At 43.5% G+C, this 17,819-nt stretch overlaps 1 protein-coding gene across 1 annotated transcript in view; it reads left to right on the forward strand.

Moving 5' to 3' along the window:
* LOC124803244 (KH domain-containing, RNA-binding, signal transduction-associated protein 3-like) overlaps nt 1–17,819 on the forward strand; it is a 618,276-nt gene that overhangs the window by 498,809 nt on the left and 101,648 nt on the right. Inside the window, exon 4 of the mRNA XM_047264425.1 lies at nt 5,164–5,280. Within this exon, the coding sequence (XP_047120381.1) occupies nt 5,164–5,280 (117 nt within the window). The remainder of the gene's footprint in view (nt 1–5,163; nt 5,281–17,819) is intronic.

Consider the following 17,819-nt stretch of genomic DNA (forward strand, 5'->3'; position numbering starts at 1 on the left):
TTGTTACTCTTTCAGAGTCGCAAAGAACTAATATGAGCAATTGAACAAAATGATTAGCGTCTCGGGTAGAAGTCAGAAGATGGACGTCAACAAAAGGAAAGAGAACAGTAACGAAGTGTAGTCAAAAAATCAGGAGATGGTAAGGGAATCTGGTTAGGAAATAAGACACTTAAGGTAATAAGGTTGTTTGCATACGGGGAACGTAGTAACTGACGTTTTGTAAAATGAAGGGGATATGAAATGCTCAATCACGGTATATGGAAAGCGAATAAAAAATATAGAAATTAGTTTACACTGAATGTAAGCTTGTGTTAGAAAGTCTTTCACTAAAGTAATAGTCCTGCTAGCAGCCTTGTATGCAAATGAAACGTCTACGACAAGAAGTACAGGCAAAAGGAAAATGGAAACTTTTGAAATACTTTGTTTCAGAAAATTTCCAAAAATTAGATGGATTGAGTAAGTAATGATACACTTGACTAAAGTAAGAGAGAGACACTTACAGGGCACATGCTGAGCTAACAAGAAATGTTTAATTACTAGGGTACTAGGAGTGCCCCAGGTAGGTGTGATAGAACCGTTGCTATTTTTTATATACGTAACTGATCTGCCAGAGAGGGTGGGCAACAATCTGCGGTTGTTTTCTGATGATGTTGTGACGTACAGCAAGGTGTCGATGACAAGTGACTGTAGGGTGATACAAGATGGCTTAGATAATATATCCAGCTTGTGTGATGAATGGCAGCTGGCTCTTAACGGACAAAAATATGAGTTAATGCGGATGAGTAGGAAAAACAAACCCGTAATGTTCGGACACAGCATTAGTAGCGTCCTGCTTGACACAGTCACGTGGTCTAAAAATCTTTGTCGTAACGTTGCGAAGCGATGTGAAATGGAATGAACTTGTGAGGACTGTGGTAGGGAAGGCAACTGGTCGACATCGGTTTATTGGGAGAATTTGAGGAAAATGTGGTTCATCTGTAAAGGAGACTGCATGTGGGACTCTAGCGCGATCTATTCTTGAGTGCTGCTCGAGTTTTTGGGATCAGGACTGAAAACGACATCGAAACAATTCAGGGGCGAGCTGCTAGATTTGTTACCGGTAGGTTCGATCAGCATGCAAGTATTACGGATGTGCTTCGGGAGCTCAACTGGGAATCCCTGAAGGGAAGAAGTCATTCATTTCGAAGAAAACTACTGAGACTGTTCAGAAAACTGGCATTTGAAGCTGACTGCAGAATGAATCGACTGCCGCCAACATACATTTCACGTAGGGACCACGAAGATAAGGTAGAAGTAATTAGGGCTCATACAGAGGCGTATTAATAGTTGTTTTTCCCTCGCTATATTTAAGAAAACCTACCAAGACCTAAGTATACACCGGTGTCCAGAATGAAAGCAACAAACCGCTATTTCCCGGTCCTGTGTCTAATTCATGATATATTCACACAGACTGTCAGCAGATGTCCGTATGATCGTGTTCTGCACGGAAGATGGGATTCCACCAACGGGCAACCACGCCAACGATGGGTACCTACCAAACAGGGTAGTGTTTGGCGAATAGTCTCACATCCACAATCGCTGTGTACACAGTCACAGAGGGTGTCGTATCGCACGGAGAAGACACCTACCAGATTCTCCGCAGTGTAGGGTCACAAGAAGACTCAAAGTAGGACGGTCGGAAGCATATGTGGCTCGATGGCGTAATGTGAATCGTTCTGTTGTTTCTCGAATATGGGGACAGTTTATAGAGAGCGAAACTGTATCCCGTAGACCAGGGTAGGGCCGACCATGTGCGACATCAGAATGAGAGGATCGTTATTTGGCTGTAAGGGCACGACGGTACCGCCTTAGTAGTGCACAGCAACCAGAATATGACCACGAAGCACCCGCTGGACGTGTTGTATCGAGGCAAAAGGTGTACAGAAGGCTTTGGCAGAGTGGCCTTTACTTTCGGAGACATGCTGCATGTGTACCTCTGACGCGTCATCACAGAAGGGAACTCTGGAATAGAGTCGTCAACATGCCTTCTGGACGGTCGAATAGTGAGGCAATGTTCTTTTCACAGATGAGTCCCGATTTGGTCTGGAGAGTGATTCTCGACGGAGTCCCATCTGGAGGGAATATGGAACACCATTTCGGGACTTAAACATTGCGGAATAACACGGATATCGAGGAGGAGCCCTTATGGTGTGGGCAAGTATTATGTTGACCATTCTAGCAGCTCTTCGTGAAACAGTACGAATGAATCAGCAAGGTTTAACTTCTGTCAGGTATTGAACTAGATCTTGGGATCTCAATGTACGGTTGTTGCGAGACGCTGCGGGCCCAGACTTTTTATTGATGGACGACAATGTTCGACCTCTTAAAGCACGGGTTGTTGATGTTTTCTTGAAAACGGAGGATCTTGTAGTCACTGCGTGGCCTGTTCGATCACCCGATTTGAATCCCGCAGAGCATGTCTGAGATGTATTAGGGAGGTAGGTTGGATCAGTTCAGCATCCACCAACCACTCTCCAAGACTTGCGAACAGCTCTGCAGAAAGAATGGGCATTATTTCCTCAACGTGAGACTTACGACATCATTCACAGCATACCCCGACGTGGGCAGGCCTGTATTACTGGCAGAGGTGGATACACTCCATACTGATCACATTAGCCAGTTCTCGGAATGTTGTGCAAATCCATTAAGTTGGAAAAAACCAAAAACATTATTTTCTACTGTTATGCATGTTGCAGTTGTTTACGTTCTGAATTCTTTGCATTGTTTCTACTTCACAAACACCTGTTTATACGGTTTTTTGGTAAAATAAAGGGAACCTTGCAATATTTCTGTCTGTTGCTTTAATTTTTGGCACCAGTGTATATGGCTGGTCGGGCTTTAGTCACCGCTCCTCCCGAATCACACCGCACACAAGCAAACCACTGTACAGTGCATGGCGTAGAGTACTTCGTCCCCATGATTTTATTGGTATTCCTTCCTGTTCCATTTGGGTATTGAGAAAGGAAACAAAATGACAATCTTTATGATGTCTCTGTTCCAGGTTGCCAGTACCCGTAGACTAATAACTGAACCCTGGACCATCGAGGGGCAAAAGTAGCTCTCTTAAAACGACAGGACACGAACAAAGTAAACCAATTGCATACAACGCAGTATGCTATAACCCTTTCCAGACAATTATTGGCAACGGTGCACTTACGCATACAATATAGCATTGACTCTTTTGGACCGAGGTTTCAAAAACCATGGATGGGCACGCGGAAAAATATGAGAATGTCGTCATTATTCGACCATAATATAGGGAACTTGAAAACCTTACACAACCAAATTTTTGAAGGAATTTCCTCTGTTAATTAACTGGTGGAGAGGACAAATAAATCCAAAATTAGGGGACTATATATTTCCAGATGAGAAAGGTTGCTTTAGTGCAGTCCTCAAGTGACTCCTTCCAAATTCATTTCAACAATGGAACCCTGCGATACCTGTTTTTCAAATGGTTCAAATGGCTCTGAGCACTATGGGACTTAACATCTCTGGTCATCAGTCCCCTAGAACTTAGAACTACGTAAACCTAACTAACCTAAGGACAGCACACAACACCCAGTCATCACGAGGCAGAGAAAATCCCTGACCCCGCCGGGAATCGAACCCAGGAACCCGGGCGTGGGAAGCGAGAACGCTACCGCACGCCACGAGCTGCGGGCCTCCTGTTTTTATGGTCAGGAATAAATATTATCAAAAATAATCGAAACTGCTTATATTTCATCCAGAGAGAAAAAGAAGCCACATCTCCAGAAGACTGCATCAAAACACATTCCTTTGTACACCACAATTATTATCCCCAATATTCTATTATGATTTGCTGCAAAACTGTGCGATGAGGGTGAACATTTTATAAATGTATACCAGATTTGTTTTTGTATAGATACCTTAAAACAGCCAGGTATTTTTAGAAATGTGGTTTTTTATAACTTGTGTAATATGCCGAGTAAAATATGGCTTGCCCTATTTTTGATACGAGTATCACCACATCACGTGTAAATCATCAACTGTAAAATATTAAAAGTACTTTTACGTATGATGTTCTAGTGAATGCCTTGCAATCCCTTCCTGGAAATTTATTTGCAACTGTACATTTTGCTTTGCGTTTTCTTTTCAAGGTCTTTATGAAAATGTTAATAAATACGTTGCTTTAAGAATTGTTTCAGTTTATTTGTGCTGTAAGTGACGGAATAACAGATTAATTGGTTTCCCCAGCTAGACTTTAATGTAGGACTCACGGATTACCTTTATCTACTCTTTCGGTTGAGCCAACCGCTGGTGAGGTCTTCGCTAAAATAAAGGCTGACGCCTCGACCAGTCGACACCAAAAATACTATTTCTTGCTGAACGTTCGGCCATTAGGAGCTTCCATCTCCATTACTTTCACTTCTGGCTAAACCCTGCATTAACCATAAATTTGGACGAAATCGGTGGTCCCGAAGTTGGCACTGTCGCATAATCAGTTCAATTTTGCCACCCTTTTACTCCAAAACATGGTGGTTTACCAAGAGAAAGCCAACTTCTTCATTTGCTATTTTCCCAATTTAAAGCAATTCACGTGATTTCTGTGCAAAGATATACAGGAAAAAGAAACACTCTTGTGAAACACGGGAGTGCCCAGTCCAATTAATTCCCGTAATAGCGAGACACCTGCGTTATCCCGGCGGGCGTAGATGGTAGGGAGCGGCCTTACCGCAAAGGGCAGAGGCGCAGCCATATTTTCCATCTCATTACAGCGATGAGATGAGACGAGACGTCTCCTTGCCCGGCGGCGAGTGGAGACTCCAGATTAAGGGGGGCGTCGCCGCCCGGTACCGCAGGGGTTGACGGCGGGGCGGGTCTCCGTTTGATGTCTCACCCCCACACTCTGCGCTCCGGCGTGTCACAGACGTTTCCGCGAAAAAGTCACAGCCGCCGTGTTCTTTGCGGTCAGGGAGCAAGGGTGGAGCGAGGCACCCGCGCGTAAGTTAATGACGTCAGACGTGCAAGCAACGCGAGCTACACTCTGTGTGTGTGTGTGTGTGTGTGTGTGTGTGTGAGTGTGTATCCTCACGAGCGCTTCAATTAGATGGCTCGGAGCACACGGTCGTACACTAAAGGCGTCCTCTTTGCCGTCTGTTGCAGTTCAATTTCGTGGGCAAGTTACTCGGTCCCAAGGGTAACTCCCTCAAGAGGCTCCAGGAGGACACGATGACGAAGATGGCCGTTCTCGGCAGAGGTTCCATGAGAGACAAGGCCAAGGTAAGCTGCGCGACCAGCGTTCTCTTCTCTCTCCCTCTCTGTCAGTCTGTCCCTCTCTCTCTCTCTCTTTCTCTCCACCTTCCTGCATCCCTAACCATAAGCAGCGTTCCTGCATTTATTCCCTGTGTTTATTTACTACAAAAGTCTCGTATAAACGACACGCATCCTCAAACCTGTGTAAGCTGACGTGCTGCTCTCTAGTAATTTTTTTATCGAAATAATAGTAGGGTGATTTTCTTCGCATCTAAGACCACAGGTCCAATGATTTTCTTGGTATACGTTCTTCGTACGAAGTCACTCCAAACGAAATGCACACAACTTTTTTAAAAAATATCCATGTTTTATTCTACATGTTTGAAAGATTTACAGTATGTAGAATATCCTTTAGGAACAATATTTTCATTTCTCCACATAATTTTACCCGCACGGTAAAATTCTGGACCACCCTGTTGGAGCCACTGTTTGGCAGCGTGCACAAGGGAGTCATCATCTTCAAACCATGTTCCACGAAGAGAGTCCTTCAGTTTCCCAAAGAGATGATAGTCACATGGAGCCAGGGCAGGACTGTAAGGTGGGTGTTTCAGTGTTGTCCATCCGAGTTTTGTCGGATCAATATTTTCATTTCTCCACATAATTTCCATCCCTCTCAACTGCCTTACGCCATATTGGAACCAGCGCCTGTACACCCGCACGGTAAAATTCTGGACCAACCTGTTGGAGCCACTGTTTGGCAGAGTGCACAAGGGGGTCATCATCTTCAAACCTTGTTCCACGAGGAGAGTCTTTCAGTTTCCCAAAGAGATGATAGTCACATGGAGCCAGGTAAGGGCTGTAAGGTGGGTGTTTCAGTGTTGTACATCCGAGTTTTGTCATCGCTTCCATGGTTTTTTGACTGACATGATGTGGTCGAACACGACTCAGTCGAGCATGAAGTTTCTTCGGTGTCGTCACATATGCATCAGAATTTATGGTGGTTCCACTTGGCATGATGTCCACAAGCAAGAGTCGTTCGGAACCGAAAAACACCGTAGCCATAACTTTTCCAGCAGAAGGTGTAGTTTTGAATATTTTTTTCTTGGGTGAATTTGCATGATGCCACTCCTCTTATGGCCTCTTCGTCTCTGGTGAAAAATTATGGAGTCATGTTTCATCACCTGTTACAATTCTTCCAAGAAATTCATCTCCACCATTCTCGTACTGTTCCAAAAGTTCGCTGCATACCGTTTTTCTTGTTTCCTTGTGAGCCACTGTCAACATCCTGGGAACCCAGCTGGCACAAATCTGTTTAAACGCCAACACTTTCAGTGTTCTGCAAACACTTCCTTCTCCTATCCTAACGTAGTGCGACAATTCGTTTACTGTGATGCGTCTATCAGCGGTCACCAATTCGTTAACTCTCTGCACATTGTCTGGAGTGTGTGCAGTACGAGGCCTGCCGCTGCGAGGACAATCATCAATATTGCCGTGCCCACTTTCATCACGTAACCTGCTTGCCCACCGACTAACAGTACTGCGATCGACAGCAGCATCTCCATACACCTTTCTGAACCTCTTGTTGATGTTTCCCACTGTCTCGTTTTTACAGCACAGGAATTCCATGACAGCACGTTGCTTCTGACGAACGTCAAGTGTAGCAGCCATTTTGAAGACATGCTGTGACGGCACCACTCACGGGAACAGGTTGAACTAACTTTGAAAACAACGGGAAGGATGTATCTGCACACTGTAAGACTTTGGCACATGCAGAATGAAAACTGTATTTTTACAAAAATAGTCTGCATTTCTTTTGGAGTGACCCTCGTAACATTATCTTCTACTGAACTTGTAATATCTGCCTTCGCAGGTAGTTTTTTTTTTATGATCAGACACCCAAATAATTTACCTAGTAGGTTATTACATATAACGCAACTTATATTTTGTTTAGACATTGCTTTTAGCTTCACGTAAAAACTGATACAATGAAAGTTTGACACTATTTTGTAAGAAACAGCTTTTAACAGAATACGTGGGAGTAACCGAAGACAAAAACTGTACAAGAATACCGAAATTCAATAAAAATTATCACTTTCGTGCGTCATAGAGTCATTTTCCTTCTTCTGCCTGTTCCAGTCTACCTCCTCCTTGGTCTCTGCACACACCTTCTTCGAGTGCTATAGCATTCCATTGCTTGTTGTGGGATTTTCTGAGATCCTGTATGCACTACATGCGCTTTCCAGTTTTCCTTTTGTTAAATTAGTTTTTCAGTTAATGGTTGTGTCACCAGTTCTTTCCTTTTTCTTCATTTCTAATTTTTTTCTTCTGATTTCCAGCCTTCCGTATATCTAAGGAACTTCATTCCCGATACTTCAAGTTGCCTTGGATATTGAGATCTTAATGACAAACTTACTGCTCCATAGTGGGTAGCGTCATGACTTAATAAAATTTCTTTTCAGGTTCTCATCTCATTTTACCCTCTCATTTTCTTCTTGTCGTGGGACATATAAGTTGATGGGGATCAGGTTTCTTATTTATGTCTCTCTCTAATTCAGAAATTATGCCATACCGTAGGTAATGGAAATGGGATACCTATTCTGTTATTATGTTACTGATGATTACCTTATTTCTTAACGGGCATTTTCCTTAAAACGTTTTTGTTTTGTTGTGGTATCTTCAGATTACAACTTAAGCTTACATTGTGTAATCTATGTACTGTTGTTTGTAATTTGTCTACACTGTTTTATATGTTTGCAAGTTCACTGGCAAAAAGTAACGTATTAAGGAACTTGCCTGAGCCATTTCTTATACGTTGTGGTACTCTGTCCTTCATCTAATCCTTGATGAAGTCGTCGATGTCGATAATGAACAGTGTTGATGACGGACTTCAGTCATGCGTTATTCCCAGATTTACCTCGATGTCTGTTGTCAGCTGTTTGCCAGAACGTGTTCTTATTTTTGTGTTTTTATCAGGTGCTCTGATAAATGTCTTTCCGCCTTTGTTGAACGGAGATTTGCACTGTGTGTGCGCTCAAATGCTTTGTCATAGTAGTTAGATGCTAGGTGTGGTGTCATTAAAAATATTAGTAGGGGATAGATCTTGCATCATGATAGGCGCCACAGCCGCGAACTTATTAAATGAAGATGCCATTTTTCTCAACTAAGCTATAGTTATTTAAGCGTCTTCTTCGTTGCACAAATAGCATATTAAGCCATTGTCGAGTGGTTTGCTGTATAAAAAGGACATTACTTTACCACCACGGAAAGAGAACACAATAGAGTGAATATAATTAGCGAAAATGTAGTTGTCTTTTAACAGGATTCCATTCGTATGGAAAAGGCAGCGTAGTCACGTGACCTGTTTCCTATCGTTTTGATTCGTAAATTGTATTGTTCTAGGTTATTTGAGAGATGCTTAATGTGAAGCCGTCAATAACAGTGCAATCTCTAAATCAAAACGAGCGGTAGTGAACGTGAGAAACGGAGTTCCTAAATACAGGGTGTTTAAGAAACTCCCACATATTCCTAAAGGAGGTAGCAGAGGAGAGTGTTGTTCTCGGATGATAGAGTACCTGGAAACACATGATGTTTCCTGGTCAATATTTGAGACTAGTGACTGGTTCACGTGAAGGAGAGCAAACTAGAAACCGCCGTAAGCAGTCTGGAGCGTTTTCTAATGTTTTTGTTGTTGTGAGACTTGAGGTTATGATTTGTGCAGCTTATTACAATTTCTACATATTTAACTGTTTTGTAATATACTAAAGGTACCTGGGGATTATTGTTAATTCTTCAGTTATACAGTTTCACGGCGAGTAAAATTCTGCGTATGTTTAAAACTATTTATATAATGTGTGGGCGATTAAGCCATGTTCTATTAGTTCTACATCTACATTTACGTCTACATGGGTACTCTGCAAATCTCATTTAAGTGCCTGGCAGAGGGTTCATCGAACCACCTTCACAATTCGCTATTATTCCAATCTCGTATACCGCGCGGAAAAAATCGACACCTATATCTTTCCGTACGACCTCTGATTTCCCTTATTTTATCGTGGTGATCGTTCCTCCCTATGTAGGTCGGTGTCGACAAAATATTGTCGCATTCGAAGAGAAAGTTGGTGATTGGAATTTCGTGAGAAGATTCCGTCGCAACGAAAAACGCCTTTCTTTTAATGATTTCCAGCCCAAATCCTGTACTATTTCTGTGGTACTCTCTCCCATATTTCGCGATAATACAAAACGTGTTGCCTTTCTTTGAACTTGTGCTCCATCTTGGGCCTTGAAACGTAAGATAGTCTTCTTCCACGTAAAACGTGATTTTTGTAAATGACTTGAGTTTCTCTAATGACTTAATAGTTTTCCCTGTTTTGAATATCTAAATGCGTTTTAGCTACCAACAGCTTCTGTTTCAAAATATTTCGAACTTGTAAGTGGTTTCTGATAATACTGCACTTCCTCTTAATTTTATTTCACTTACTGATTATTGGTGTGTAGCAGATTGATAATGTAACTCACAGACAATTAAATACACCATTGACAAAATTTTATCCCCTCCAACACTTTTAAATTTGAGTAGAGCAGTTTTACGTAGGTACAAGAACATATTGGAACCGAGAACCGTATTTCACTTTTGGAAAAGCCTTACTTTTCCGAAGTAATTCTATGTAATTTCAGAAAAATATTTGCAGCACATATAAATGGAATGCTATCATTCCGAAATGGAACGAGAAAATGTACTTCACTTTTATGAGTGCGAATCAGGGTCTTTGCAGTCCGTCTTCAGGCCACGAGTGGCCTACCGGGACCATCCGACCGCCGTGTCATCCTCAGTTGATGATGCGGATAGGAGGGGCGTAGGGTCAGCACACCGCTCTCCCGATCTTTATGATGGTGTTCTTGACCGAAGCCGCTACTCATCGATCGAGTAGCTCCATAATTGGCATCTCGAGGCTGAGTGCACCCCGAAAAATGGCAATAGCGCATGGCGGCCTGGATGGTCACCCAATTTCGGTGATCTCACGGGAACCGGTGTATCCACTGCGGCAAGGCCGTAATCAGGAAGTCTTTGCCTTTAATTAACTTTTACTGGCCGAAAGGAGGTACTGACAGGTGGCTACAAATATGTATACTATTCTACATACCCTACACAATTTTTCAACTTAGTACCTACGCCATTTCAGACATTTGTCCCTTCGTAGCAATAAATCCGAGATGTTCCTGTGGTAGAAATCGTCCGGATGACTGTGGAACCATCGTGGTATTGCTGTCTGGGCTCCATCGTTTAAAGAGAATCGCCATCCTGCCGGGAACTTCTTCAGTGGACTGTAAACTTGGAAATCACTAGGGAGAGGTCCGGATTGTATGGTGTGTGGTCCACACTCAGCCAATAAAGTGACGGGAGCTTGTCGACGGTTCTGATTGTCACACGTGGCCTCGCTCTGTGGTGGATAACAACAACGTCTAGATTGAGAACCCCTCGGTGCTTCTTCCTGATGGCAGCCCACAGACGTGACGGCGTGGAACAGTAGCTGACGACACTGATGGCTGCACCCAGAGCCGCGAAATCCAGCAGAGGCGGTCCACGGCGTTCCCAGAAGTCCGTTGACATAACTTCGCCAATAGATGACACTGAACAGAATTTCTTTGAAAATGGTTCAAATGGCTTCTGAGGTCATCAGTCCCCTAGAACGTAGAACTACTTAAACCTAACTAACCTAAGGACATCACACACATCCATGCCCGAGGCAGGATTCGAACCTGCGACCGTAGCAGTCGCGCGGTTCCGGACTGCGCGCCTAGAACCGCGAGACCACCGCGGCCGGCCAGAATTTCTTTGTCACAGGTGAATCCAGATGTTTCCACATCATGCTCTGCTGCTTCGGTGTTGGCGTGATACGCAGTATCCACGCTGCTTCGCCAGTAACAGTGCGAAATACCGTTGCAGATTATTTAGTGAAGCAACTATTCGCTTGCCTTTCATTATGTCACCAAACCGTTCAGGCACCGACCAACATAAAACCTTCCGATACCCTACGGACCCGTGAACGATAGCGTAAACATACGAAGTGCCAAACTCCGAGGAAATCTTCTTGAAGTGCACATGCCGATCCACTTTCACCATTACATCCATGCGGGAAAGTTGCTGTCACCTAGCGACGACAGCGGACTTCACGAACGCTCAGTGTTATGCAAGTCTTCACCGCCTACTGTGAACTCACAACACTTCCTCCTTCTCCTCCTCCTCCTCCTCCTCCTACTCCTACTCCTCCTCACACTTCTCAAAGCGAGACACTTTTCTCAATACATGGGATGCATTTCCCTGCGGATTTCGATGGATGTTCGCCCCTTGCTCCACAGAAAGCGAATTACACTTCGTTGCTCGTACATCGTGGATGTGTGAAACACAAGCGCTATTTTCACAAACTGATAACAGCATCGTGCTGAGGAGCTACCGACAGATAAAGCAGGACCTCTCCATGAAATGAAGACTTCGCACTACAGCCGTAAGTTAGTTAAAAAATAGTGGACGAAACCTGTCTGGAAAAGACAGGGCTGGCTGTAAAAGAGAGTCTTTGTGTTCCAAGATACAACAAATGTGTTCAAATGTGTGTGAAATTTTATGGGACCTAACTGCTAAGGCCATCAGTCCCCAAGCTTACACACTACTCAACCTAAATTATCGTTAGGACAAACACATACACCCATGCCCGAGGGTGGACTCGAACCTCCGCCGGGACCAGCCGCACAGCGTACGACTGCAGCGCCTCAGACCGCTTGGCTAATCCCGCGCGGTCAAGGTGCAACACTCCCCCCTGTTGTTCAAAACTAGAATAAAAGTTTCTTTAATGAAATGTTCTGAAATTAACACCTGTTGAGATATGGACTAATCTGCCATCTCATTCCTATGTGCCTGTTACGTAGAAGAAGACAATTCTGCATGTGTTTACCACACATTACGCACATCCTTTATTCCTGCTTCGCAGTGATTGACGTACTCTTTCAAATACAATTGACTCCATTCGGATTGGATCACATACATTGGTCACAGGCTCCCATAACGTCTGCAAATTGTCGATGTGTTGGACTTACACCCATGACTTAGGATAAATTTCGTCTCAGCCAGAAATCCAACGGATTCAGATCCAGGGAACGGGCAGACCATACTACTGAACCTCCTCGAGCAATCCATCACCTATGAAACGTTGCGGTGAGGTACCGTCATACGATCCGTATAAAATGACGTGGTGTGCCGTTGTGAATAAGACACTGTTGTTACCTTTCTACAAGGACAATATTCTCAACCGCTCGGGTAATTCATCGCGCAGAAACTGGACATACACAACAGTCATTAACCTGTTTGTTAAAGTGTATGGCATTACGTACCTGCCACCGACGATTCCTGCCATACATTGATACTGAAGCCGTGTATGATGCTACTTTACTATGCCACCTCTTGTGAAACTGCCTCGTCTGTTAATAAAATGCAGGCTGTAAACTTCGGATCTTCAACGGATGACATCTCTCGTTTTCGTGTGCTTACATTAAAGTTGTTCTAGTTGTGACCAATACTACCTCCTGTAGGAATACGCGGCACTTCTTTTAAAACACATTCTGTATTTCACTCAGGAAATTTATTTCGCCCTTAAGTTGCTGGATTTGACATTAATAAGTATCTCCAATTTTTAACGTAAATATAAGAAGCAACAGTTGCTCATCTACATCTATATCGTACCCGGCAAGCTACGTTAAAGTGTGTGGTCGAGGGTACTTCAGACACCATTGATTGATCCCCGCTTCCCTGGTCCACTAGCGAATGGCGCGTGGGAGAAATGACTGTCGGTAGGTCTCTGTATTAACTCTAACTTCTCGAATTTTCTCGTCGTTATCATTTTGCGAGCTGTATGTGGGAGGAAATAATATATTGCCCGACACTTCCAGGCAAATATTTTCTCGAAATTTAAACAGCAGACCTCTCTGTGGTGCACAACACCTCTCTTGTAACTTCTGCCTCTGGAGTTTGTTGTGCTTTCGCGCTACTGAACAATCCCGTGCCGAAATGCACCGTTCTTTGTGGGATCTTCTCTGGTCCGAGCTCGGGGCTCACAACCCGAACCACACGCCACTGTTAAGCACTAATGAAGGACTGGGTCCCTTACTTCGATTGCCGCTTCCGGTGGCTGCCAGAAGGACGAAGCAACCAACAGGCCCACGCCGTGCTTCTCACACGGGAACCTCAATTTGTACAAACATCTAGGCCAACACTAACTCCGGACTCCCCTCTCACTGCGAGGCTTGGCACAGTTTGTATGAAATGCCTTCCTGGCAACCAGTAACCGCCGCAGGAGTTTCACGATTAGCAAACAGCCCCAGCGTAACAGACATCACACATGTGCTTACGCCAGAGCCACGACTCCGCCAGTCTCACCGGCCGCCTCAAATCGACTGCCTCTCGCCGTCCCGCGCGCCTCAGCCGAAAACGCAAAGATGCTCATGCCCGGGGACGCGCCAAAGATAACAAGCCGATCGCTGATGATCGATCAGCAATGTGGCTGATTCTCTGTCTCTTCTATCAGTCCTATCGGGTAAGGATCCCACATTGATAGGCAATACTCAAGAATCTGTGGAACAAGCACCTTACAGGTAACTTCCTTCATGAATGAGTTACATTTCCTTAACTTTCTCCCTATGAATCTCAGTCTGGCAACTGATTTTTCTACTGTTTTTATTTGTGTGATCATTCCACTTACGGTCGCTTCGGATAGTTACTCCTAGATAATTTACAGCAGATTCAATTTCCAGCAATTTATCGTCAATAATTATATTACTAGATTTCTTTTCCTATATATGCGCAATAAATTACATTTATTCGCGTTCGAGGACGAGTAGAAGAGCCTGCATCGTTCATCAATCCCCTGCAGGCCATTCTGAAAATAGGTACTGTCTTGTGGCGTTACTACTTCGTTATAGACAACCGCATCATTTGCGAACAATGTTAAAGAGCATCCGACACCTTTTACTGAATCATTTATCTACACCGTAGACATTAAGGGTCCTATTACACTGCCTTGGGGTACTCAGGAAATTACTCTTACATCTGTCAGTTTTGTTCCGTTAATGACAAAGTGTTGAGTTCTGTCCTAAAGGAAATCTTGAATGCAGTTGATTTGGTCCGACACTCGATAAGCTTGTATTTATTGCACTAACCCACAATGCAGGACGTTGTCAAAGTCTTTCCTGGAGTATAGGAACACGGCATCAACCGGAGGGCCGTTGTCTACAGTCCTATGGATCTCAGGGAGGAAAAGAGCGAGCTGAGTTTCACAAGAGATCCCCTATTTAGGCTACACTTGCCTTTATGAGACTGATTCTGAAATTTTTGTGTTTATATTTACAGTAATTACTGCGGTGCACATTTCTGATGTAGGTGAATTTGCATGAACCTGTCGCAATACTGAACTGCGTGAATATTCCGTGTGCTCCTACTATAACGCTAACGGCTCTGAGAAGACTTGAACTAAAGAATTTTGCTCGTAATTCAGTCTAAATATTTAGTTCGGGAGCGTAATGAATTAACATTTAATGATATTGGAAGAAACCGCTCCGATATCAAAGTTACTGTAAAAGCCACGTTCGCACTTAAATAAACAAAACCTCGAAAGAATATCAACTATAGAAATTTCGCGAATGATTTTGGAAAAATAAGGCTAACAAATTGTAAAACTGATCAAAGATACAAAAGTAATTAGACTCACTCAAGACTTTGCGAACGCTGTAACGAGTTCCAGAACGTAAAGAGAAGTTCGTGGCATCGTATGGGTCTCAGATTTGCCGCACTGTTTAGACCTTGCACCATTGAGAAATAATCCACTTCATTCCGATTTACAGAGGGAAGAGTGAAGACACCTCTGAGTGATGTCAGGGTACCTGTTGGGAACACGTGAAGCGTCAACGACGCCAGTAAAATATTATTATAGTTCAGTTTTTTTTTTTTTTTTTTACAATCGTATTGACCTACTATGATCGCGTTAACAACTTCAGTTCCTCTTCTTCCTTTGTTGTTGTTTCCTATTTTTCCAGTATTCCCCCATTTTCTCCCCATGAAGTCTCTTCCTTTCTTCTGTCCATGTTGTTCCCGATTTTTTATTTCTTCTGCTTTGAAAGCCTTCCAAATTTTGTATTTTGTTTTTAAAACGGTTTATTTCTGCTATTTCTGATTCTTCGATGTTGTTTCTTTCAAGATCTTTTCTTACTTCTGTAATCCATGCTATTGTCGATTTCTTCTTCCAGAAATATAGGAAAATTTGTTTTGTTAGTCTATTTCCATCCATTCGCTAGAGATGTCCAAAAAAGGTTAATCTTCGTTTGGCCATTACTTCAGATATTTTCTCTATATTTTTGTAGATCTCCTCATTACTTCTTATTTTCCAACCATCTGCAGCTTTCATTGCACCCATTATTTTTCTAATAATCCTTCTTTCCAGTACCTCTAGTTTGTCCATCTTATAGTTCATCGTTAGGCATTCATATCATTATAAACATTCTGGTCGTACCACTGTGGTGTAGTGTTTTAGTTTTGTTTTTCTAGATATACATTTCTTGTTGTAAATATTTTTGGTCAAACCATACGCTCTTTCCATTTTCTTAATTCTTACATCTACTGGGGATTTTTCTTGTCCATTTGTTATACAGTTTCTCCAAGATATTTCAATTTATTTACTCGCTCTATTTTACCTATTTGTGTTTCTATGTATTTTGGTGCATTTTTTTATATTTGTCATGAATTTTGTTTTTTTCAGCTGAAATTTTGAGACCAGTTCTGTTTGCTAATTTTTCCATAATGTTTATTTGAGTAACTGCTTCTGTCAGGTTTTCTGAAAGATAGTTCTAAAAATGGTTGAAATGGCTCTGAGCACTATGGGACTTAACTTCTTAGGTCATCAGCCCCTAGAACTTAGAACTACTTAAACCTAATTAACCTAAGGACATCACGCACATCCATGCCCGAGGCAGGATTCGAACCTGCGACCGTAGCGGTCGCGCGGTTCCAGACTGTAGCGCCTAGAACCGCTCGTCCACTACCGCCGGCAAAGATAGTTCAGATATTTATTCACAATGTTTACAAGTCGTAGTTCTTCCGCAGCAGCCTCGGCTGTTGGCAATTCAGCTGCTTATTGTATTCTAGCTGACGTCCGTCGAGTCTGCTCAGCTTTTGCACCCCCGGAGGTGATGCCAGCGACCCTGGCGGCGCATGCTGCTGGTGAGCGGGGTTGCAACTGCCCCAGAGCTAAGTGGTTTTCGCACCGCCTGCGGAGCGTACTCGGTCCCACTCCGAATTCTAGGACAGCCCTTGACGAGCCATCCGATGTACCTGGTGTTTGTAGTCGAGAGGTCGGTTGATGTCCTCCGTACCCCATTTAGGTTTGAGCACCCGAAGAGCCGGCCGTTGTGGCCGAGCGGTTCTAGGCGCTTCAGTCCGGAACCGCGCTGCTGCTACGGTCGCAGGTGCGAATCCTGCCTCGGGCATGGATGTATGTGATATCCTTAGGTTAGTTAGGTTTAAGTAGTTCTAAATCTAGGGGACTGATGACCTCAGATGTTAAGTCCCATAGTGCTTAGAGCCATTTGAACCATTCTGAGCACCCGAAGAAACGTTGACGCCAAGAGGCCATGTTGCTGGCTTCCGTGTTGAAATTCGCTACTGGCAGCACTCTATGATGATGTGTTGTCGGAAGACAGTTAGTTTCTCCGTCAGTAAATGGTAGGCTGCGAGCAGTTTGAATTTCATTAGGTGAAGGCCGTCATCTTTCTCGCATTTTCGGCTAGTTCATAGACTGTGCTGGAGCATGTAGGACATACATCCACAACAGTACCGTTATCATGGGATCCAGTGTTATTATTGTGAATGCCATCGATTCTAATGATCAGCTCACGATGAGAGCTGGTGTATTTGAAGGGAGACAGCATGAGGCCGTTACGTAAAGCTCGGTGCTTAGTGACTGAATAACTTAACTCCGTCCGTACAGACGTCGGAAGGCCTAGTTGTACCGACCGGCCGCCGTGTCATCCTCAGCTCACAGGCGTCACTGAATGCTGATATGGAGGGGCATGTGGTCAGCATACCCCTCTCCCACCTACGTCAACATCAGAATACCTTATAACATAACAATATGTTTTAGACTTCAGTACAAAACTAAATATACTTTTTACCCTTAATTTTCCTCCTGTTTCGAATACTTGCCTTAAAGATAAGGAAAGATGCTGTTGTGGCTCTCTTTCTCATACGACCAGTAATCACTAAAATCAATTAAGGCTGTAGTAATGTGTTTAAGTGCATTTGTGTTTCCCTACACAGCTTCCTTTCATCAGTAAAATCTTGCATTGAATACAATCACGACAGAAAATTTTTCAAGATATTATGTATATGCTATGCGATCAAAAGTATCCGGACACCTGGCTGAAAATGAATTACAAGTTCGTGGTGCCCTCCATCGGTAATGCTGGAATTCAGTATGGTGTTGGCCCACCCTTAGCCTTGATGACAGCTTCCACTCTCGCAGGCATACGTT

The sequence above is a fragment of the Schistocerca piceifrons genome, chromosome 6, assembly GCF_021461385.2.
Source record: "Schistocerca piceifrons isolate TAMUIC-IGC-003096 chromosome 6, iqSchPice1.1, whole genome shotgun sequence".
NCBI classification, from domain to species: Eukaryota; Metazoa; Arthropoda; class Insecta; order Orthoptera; family Acrididae; genus Schistocerca; species Schistocerca piceifrons.